The 8,107-nt window shown below is 36.4% G+C and overlaps 1 protein-coding gene and 1 long non-coding RNA gene across 2 annotated transcripts in view; one reads left to right on the plus strand and one right to left on the minus strand.

Annotated features, from left to right (window-relative positions):
* Positions 1-5,663, plus strand: part of LOC131074905 (uncharacterized) — a 39,922-nt gene extending 34,259 nt beyond the window's left edge. Inside the window, exon 4 of the long non-coding RNA XR_009113137.1 lies at positions 5,374-5,663. This is a non-coding gene — a long non-coding RNA (uncharacterized LOC131074905). The remainder of the gene's footprint in view (positions 1-5,373) is intronic.
* A 1,256-nt stretch (positions 5,664-6,919) lies between these two features.
* Positions 6,920-7,857, minus strand: LOC131074896 (uncharacterized). Its single transcript, XM_058011629.2, has 2 exons — positions 7,804-7,857; positions 6,920-7,474 (listed from the first exon to the last, which is right to left on the minus strand). Exons 1-2 carry the CDS (start codon positions 7,855-7,857, stop codon positions 6,920-6,922), a joined length of 609 nt encoding a protein of 202 aa, XP_057867612.1.
* Positions 7,858-8,107: the final 250 nt, after the last annotated feature.

Genomic DNA, 8,107 nt, shown 5'->3' on the forward strand with positions numbered 1-8,107 from the left:
ATGGGGAGCTTTGGAACAAGTTGATTTAGGGAAATTTGGACTCTTATGTGGAGGGATGACCGAACATGATCCCAAGCTTTTTATTGCTTTTGTTCAAGCCTGGGATAATGGCGTCATGAAGATTGGGAGTGTTGCCTTTGTGGTTTCTAAGGAACCATAGCGAAGGTGACTGGGTTGGTCATTAATGGCGTTTCCTTTCCTAAAAATCCCAAGGGGAGTTACAAGGAGGATTTTGAGCATTTATTTGAATTGGGGGAAGGGATTTCCAACCTCCAAAGTGGCTATAACAGGGAAGAGCCTCCTAGCATTTGGAAGGAGGCAACCCTTCTCATGAAGTACTTCACTCTAGATGGAAGAAAAAGGTATTTCCACTTGTAGATCTTCCCCATGTTGAATCGCCTTCTCCACAAGGTAAGAATGAATTTTCCCTATTGGGTTTTGTCCTCTTTGTCATAATTTGTTTCTAAATCTATTGCTAAGGGTAAACCCAATCTTCACCAGGGCCTCATGTATAGGTTATATAATTTCCACTTCACCTTAACTCCCTCTGGTGGGATCCCCACTGTTGAGATTGGGTGCACTTATGACCCCAACTTATATGTTGATCTCATTATCACTCCCTCCAATATAGGCGAAGTGTCGAACTTGAGTTCAAAAATTCCCACTATAAAAAACCCTACACCATAAAGCCAAATTTAAAGCCATTACCGCCACTAAAAAGGACCAAGATTTGGAAATCCAATTTGAGATGCATAAGAATGTTGATATTGTTGAGGATTCGGGTTTTAAGTCTATTTCATTGGATGAGTCAGAATCCTTAGAAACCATGGGGTTAAAGTGGTCCCCTACCAATACTAATAATGTTGACGCTAACCCTAGATTTTCCCCCATAAACCCTTCTCCCTCTACTAATACCAAGCCCCCAAGTTCTATTTATGTCCTTACTAAAATTGTATAGGACCTACATGATGATGTGCAAAGGCATGATGACCTGTTAAAGTGCTATTTGGGCATATGAATATTGCTATCATGTAAAATTAATTGGTTGGAGGTAGTGGCAGAGGTTGAAGCTAGCGTTAACACCTGGTTGGATGATCTAGATGAAGACAAAGTATGGAAATCTGTGAGTGACCTTGTTAGCCTTATGAGGTGATGAAATAAGGTGGGTGGGAAGATTGAAGACTTGGGCACCAAGAACAAAATGGAAAGGACCAAAATCAAGTTGGAGGAGGTAAATAAATCCCAGGAAGCCCTTAAGAAGAAAATTGCGAAAGTTAGTCTTGTGTGCAAAAACACAATCAATATGAACAATGACTCCTTGCAGGATTTCTAGGCTAAGCTGGAAAGGAAAAGGGTGAAGAAACATAAATGCACAGAAGCCCTGGCTATGGGTTCAAGCCCCACAACGTCCCTTGTTAATGCCACCCCTGACTCCACACTAGTTTCCTCTGGCTCTGGGATTGGTTCAAACAAAAAGGTGTCCATTTTTGATAAATTTTTAAGTTTGTGCCAGGATTGGCAGGAAAAAGGTTCCCCCATGTAGTTATCTATTTCTTTGTGCCTTTACTTGGTGGTTGTTCTTATTTATGGTGGTTCGGTCTGTTTCTATTTTTTGCTAGTTTTTTAGTTCTATTGCTATCTTTTGAGTTGCCCTATTGGGTTTTTGTTGTGTTTTAGTAGCGCTTTTTTTATTTTTTATGGTTGTGCATCTCTCATGCGCTCTTGGTGTCGTCTTGCAAATATTTAATGGTATGTGCTTAGCCCACTTATATTAATCAAAACAAAGAGTTGAAGAATGAATGTATGATGGGTTGCATTAAAATAGATTGTAGATGGAGTTATGAATAAAATTGGCCAAAGAGTTCAAGTGTGCTAAAATATTTATTCGATTATAAATATTCATATCTGAAAAATAATATAAATCATGAAAGGTTTGAATGTTGAAGAAGGATACAAAATGTTTGGGTAAAAAAAAATGATTGTCTTGTGAGACATCTATAGAAAGTGAGTTTGTAGGAAGTTCTAGAATGAAATTTTGAATATACAAATATCTTAGAGAAAGTGAGTTTGTAGGCATCAGTGTTGAAGAGAAGATAGAGAGACCTTAGAGATGTTTTGAAGATATCAATCAAGGGATGGTTTGAGAAAGTCTGGAGACTTTTGAGTATTTTGAATGCTAAAGAATTTGTGGTCTAAATAAAGGAGTGTTGTTATATGCAACTTCTCCCTAAATGGATTGTAAACATTAAATAAATAACATGAAAAATTATATGTAAAGTTCTAGAGGAATTGTAGAAATATTCTAGAAAGAATCAAGATAAGTTTAAATGGGAAAAGTATTAAATATTTGATAATTCAACCAAAGTCCTAGAAGATTCTATGTAATTTCTAGAATTATGTAAGGAATTCCTAAGACCTCTATAAAAAGATATCATGTAATGGGTTTGAGCATCAAGCATCTGAGATGAACATGTAGAGTGGTTAAGAATGATATAGCATTCCAAGCGTATGTTATGGATTCAAGTGATTAATACAAGATGTGTTGTATCACATAGAGGATGAGTTTGATGAGATATTGTGTATGATTTCATTTCTGATTTCTATGTATAAAATCTAAATTTGTGTTTGCGCTTATGCTTATAATCTATCTCCATTACATCCACCCCAAGAAATACACTAAGCTACAATAATTTCCCTGGCCCCTCCTACCTTGCCTCCTCGGACAAAGAAAAATATATTCATCTGACAATTGAAAAGATGGTGGCATTTCTAAAAAAAAATTGGCACTTCAAAGTTCTACATTGATGGGCTAGTCTATTATATATATTGTGTACATTTACCATTGAATTCATTCACATGAATACTACACCATGATATCTGGGTAGGTGAATTGCCATCATTGTGCATCATAAAGGGTGTAGTTCTGCTAGTCTTTGTTACTAGATTAGTTAATATAGATAAAATTAAAATTTGAGGAGTGATCGCTCCTACCAAAAGTGCTTTGGAGCTCGAGAAAGTCTTTTAGACCAGAAAGTTGCATTAATAAGATTCAATTTTAGATATGCCACCATTGCTTCCAAAGACTCATAGAAAAGTGACACTCAAAAAAGAGATAGGACACACATTTCTCATTAACATCATTCAAAATACACTTAGATGGACCTTGTAATCTCCTTTTCCTAATATTGTCTCAAATAGAGCATTTAATTTTGAAAACAAACCTAAAGAAAAAAATTACACTAGAACCAACAAAAAATATTCTAGATATTTTTCTAGAATGGAAAATCCTTTATGCCATTGCTTTCCTCTTAATATTTGATATCCACTAGAAACCTAATAAAGTATTTTAGAATCTGAACCCCAAACAAGAACATCGAACTACTCTCAAGAACAATAAGGCTCATTAGCTAGGATAGAATGTCATGTTGCTATTTAATGACAAGGTACAATTAGAATTTTTGTTCCTTTTTTATTCTATTTTTTATTAATGTAAGTGGGGAATGACCCCAACCTGTTACAAATCAAGAAAATTACATTAGAACAACCTTGATTGGTAGTAGAGTTACACTTATGTAACTCGAGCACAACACAACAAAGTTAAGATAGATTAAAAAAACAAAAACTATTTGAAATCAGAGTTGGGACCGAGAAATGAGCCCATGGAACAATTTGAGATTTTCGGCTTAGGAAAGAATGATCCTTTTTCTTTCATCATACGACTATACAAGAAGAATCCTTTTCTCGGGAAACAAGGGGAGCAATACTAGGAAATCCCTTAGAAGTAGTAGATGAATCGGAAAGTCAAGCCGCCAAACCCAAAAGGGGAGCCTTGCAATCTACAGAGACGGAATTAGGGACAATGGAAAGGATAAGTCAAATACTCAAAAGTACACCCAATGATCTAGAGGAGAAACAACAACTCGCAAACAGGGAATAGGAGCAAGGGTCACCAATGTAGGAATAGCAACAATTGTAGAGATGGGGGATTCCAGGGTAGGGGCCAAAGGGGTCAAGCAAACATGAACCACTGAAGTAGGGACAACCATCATAGAGTGGAGCATTGAAGTTGAACAAGAGTCCAAAGCCAAGTCTAAATCCAATGGGAAGACCGTGAGATGACACCTTCCAGCATCTTTCTGTCACGTAGGAGTGGAGTGAAGCCGATAACTGTGAGGACAAGAAGAGACCAAGTGCCCAGTTGCAAAGTAGCCTTTACAACTTAATGAGATCCCTTCATAGTATAGGATCTATGTCCACTAAAACTCACTAATATTAAGAGAAATCTGAGCATGAAGTGGTTTGGAGAGGTCCAAATCCACCAAAATTCTTACAAAAGAGGTATGGAAGGAAAGGCTTGTATAAGGGCTGACTTTGATGAAGCGATCCAATTTGTTACCAATGGATTCATATGCAGCAGAGTACTAGAAGTAGAGAGGGAGGTGGATTGGATTGACCAAGGTAGTGGAAAATTCAATAGCATCCAAGGGTATTCAATGATGGAGTACAAAGGCAGAGAGACAAAGCATGTGACCCCATTTCCAAAAGTCCATCAACAAAACAACATCCTTATCTTCTATATTGTCAAACAGAGTAAAAAAAACCCAGAACCACATCGATAAATTTCTAGTTTATTTGACACAAGGGGGAGTGTAGTGTTGGAAGAGATGACCACCGAAATGACTACCTATTTTTCAAAATATGAAATGCAGTCCAAAACCTCCTTGCCCAAAACCATCTTCGGGGCATAGGAGGCACAAGTTAGGCATTTTGCAAGTTGTGCAGAAGATCCCCTTGGGGTTTTATGAAGAAAATTTGTAAAGGAGTTTTTAAGCAGAGAGTTAACAAAAGCATTAGACATCGAGGCAGCAAGTTGGATTTTCCGCGAGGGAGACAAATCCGAGTCGGAAATGTCCACAACTAGTTTGTAGATGGGAAAGCCAATGCCAGAAGAGTCGTTACCAGGGAAGCCGTTGCTACCAGTCACCAAGGGCGGGAGATGGTGGTTTGAATATTTGGGGACAGGATGGTGACCAAGATGTAATGTTTTCTACCCATTTGACACTAGAGTGATTCCCTTTTGCTGTTCTGTTATAATAAACTGTACAAAATTATTGACAGTTTTTATTCACAATAAGAACAGTGTGTGCAAGTCTGTAGGATTCCTATGTTATCAACATTTTTCCAACTATGTGTTGATTTAATTCTGATTTCTGACTGTAAGTTAAAATCTTTTATTATGATAATATATACTGTTAATTATAAACATGTTTTTGTCTTTTCTTGGCTGTAAGTTGATGTGATTTACTATAATGATAATATCCTGTTAGCTGTTTCTCTTACAATTAGCTTACAGTACTGTTTTGAAATTTTCAGAAACAACTATTTTTCAAATCATGCATCTAATGTTATGGGTGGAGATGAAAGACAAATAATTCCAAGTTTTTGCTGCCTAAACATTGACTAGCAGATTGGTTTGGGTCTATGTGCCTGCGTAATGAAGTTTGTGCATTTGATCCATGTTAATCTTGGATGCTCTTCTTATGAATTAGTTTTGAAACATTAGATATTTCACTTTGAAAATTTAATACTTTTATTGCCATTATTCTCTTGAAATTAGATATCTATTTTCAAATTTTATTCAGAGTGTTAAGACGATTATCGTTTGTGCTGGGTGAACACTGGTAAAATTGCATAAAATTAACAAATAGAATGTGACAAGTTTGACAGGAGAACATGTAATATTAAAATAGCGATAATACCTAAATACTCTAATATAAGGTTCTACAATAATCTCTTTTGCCAAAGGATGAATGTGTTTAGGGGGTAAACATTTACTGTAGTCCTCTGTTGAATATTTCAATGTAAATATCGTTGAAATGTTCATATAATATTGCAAGAGCATACAGAGGAAACAAAGGTTTTCTCTTGTGTGCATTTGTATAATAATAAGTATTACTGTATCGCTAGCCGTGAATGTGGAAAGTAAGCTATAAATAGGAATGGATGTATGTGCTGCTTTTTTCCTATGTTGTTAAATAAATTCAGCCTATCATCATGTTGTAATTTAGATGTTAGTTGGTTTCTCATCTCCCAGTTACCATGACAAGATACTTTTTTATTTTCTTGTGATGGTTTTGATCACACTCTTGATTCAGATCAAGCTGTTGCTCATCCTACCTCGAATTACACAATGTTTTATTCAGATGTACAGCAGAGTATTTTGTTCCTTGCTTTGTTTTATTATTTGTTTAAAAGTTGCACTCTCTGGAATTGGCCAGGTTTTGATATTTGATATGGAATCTTTTGAATTGCTGTCCAGATAAGGGTGCGCACTATTTTCTGTTTTTGATTTTCAATCCATTTTTCCCAAAACTATCTTTCCAGCTCCGAAGATCCAACTGCTTGTAAAGACAATGACACAAACATTCAAAATAAAAATAAAAAGCACAAAAATTTCATTGGCGGCTGTTAGGTTATAGAGGCTATAAAGATTAAACCCATTACAAAAGAATTAATAGAACAGAATCTTATCAGTTGCCGTCTAATATAACATTGGCAAATGTGGTTCATCTGCTTACTTTACTCCTCGCTTGTGACAGCTTGCATTTCTTCTGAATAAAGAAACCTGTCACTGCAAACAATCCTTGCAACCTTTTAATACATCTACCTTTTTATGTATACGGACACTTTTTCTTATTCTTACAAGTCCCTCAACCAAAAAAATAGTTGAAAGACTTCAAACAGTAAGCAAATCTGGAATTTACAACAATCTACCTGAGAAGATATTACAAGTGATGTGTGAAGCTATGCACATATTACAATATTTACATGAGAGCATAAGGGGTGACTCTTCTCTACAATTATGTCACCAAATACAAACATATTGCAAATCTTTTACTACATTCATTTGGCAGGCCTCTTATGGAATCTTGGTCTTTGTCGAAGTACATTTGTGAATAATAGCATTGCCGATTCTGGTGATCTCTATGCCTTTGCCGATGGGGAGGGTGGTAGATTGGGCTCCCAGCTTCCTCTTAAAGCCCTCCGGAAACGCAAAGTTGGCTTTTCTATCAAATAATTTATGAGCAATCACAACAGCCCGAGTGGGATTTACATTCAAGTGCTGAAATAGTCCTCCATAGTCTTTTGTATTGCAGTCAATAACAGCAAAATCTATATCTTTGTAAATGGGAAGTAGATGTTGGGCATCTCCTCTTACAAATTCTGTAGTATCTTCCAAGCCCAGTTCCTTTATAGTCTTCTGCAGCTCTGTTAGGGTTTCATCCTCCGGTAAAATGCAGACTAGATGGCCCCCAGTGTGGTAAGCAGCATTTGCAAGCGCAACAGTGGAGGCTGCTGCACAAGAGCACACTTCTATAATATTCTGTGCATTCATTCCCGCTGCCAAAGCTGATATGAACTCGCTGCTCTGGGGTTCAGTAATCTCCAAGAATGTGGATTTTCTCTCCGTTCTCTGCAAATGGCAAGATAGTAAGTTTAGACTGATAATTTTTATGCAGGAGAAACATTCTGATACAGTTTGTCTCATGGTATTGAGTTCATAAATGTGTTAGGGATTCAGAACACTGGCCTCATTTTCTGGGGGTTTTTGCCTAGACAAAAAATTGATCTCTTACGCTTTCTTTGATAGCAATTTATATAATTTTCAAAGCACCCTGATCAATATTGAATGGCCAAACCACATTACTACATTATACCATATTACATGTCTTCCAAAGAGAAAAATTGGGTTAGGCTTATGTATATTCAATTGAAAGGATAAATTAGGTCAAGAGAACTTACCATCTTTATTGTATCAAGATATGCATTGATTGCAGTCTCTGGATGCCAGCCCATTAAGAAACCTTTTTCTTACAACACTTCTAACTCTCAGGTTGCAGAGTTCTATAAATGCTTCCAAGGATAGTCAATAGAAGGAACTTCTCAGATGATCGATTTTGCAAAACAGGGCAAATATGTATTTGATACACAAGTTCTAGATACTTAAAGAACATATGAGAGGATTCGGTAGCAGTAAGATGAATGATTATGTCATGAAAGACACCCCTCAACCATTCTCCCTAGTTGAAAATGACATGAAGGATTA

This window comes from Cryptomeria japonica, chromosome 3 (genome assembly GCF_030272615.1).
Source record: "Cryptomeria japonica chromosome 3, Sugi_1.0, whole genome shotgun sequence".
NCBI classification, from domain to species: Eukaryota; Viridiplantae; Streptophyta; class Pinopsida; order Cupressales; family Cupressaceae; genus Cryptomeria; species Cryptomeria japonica.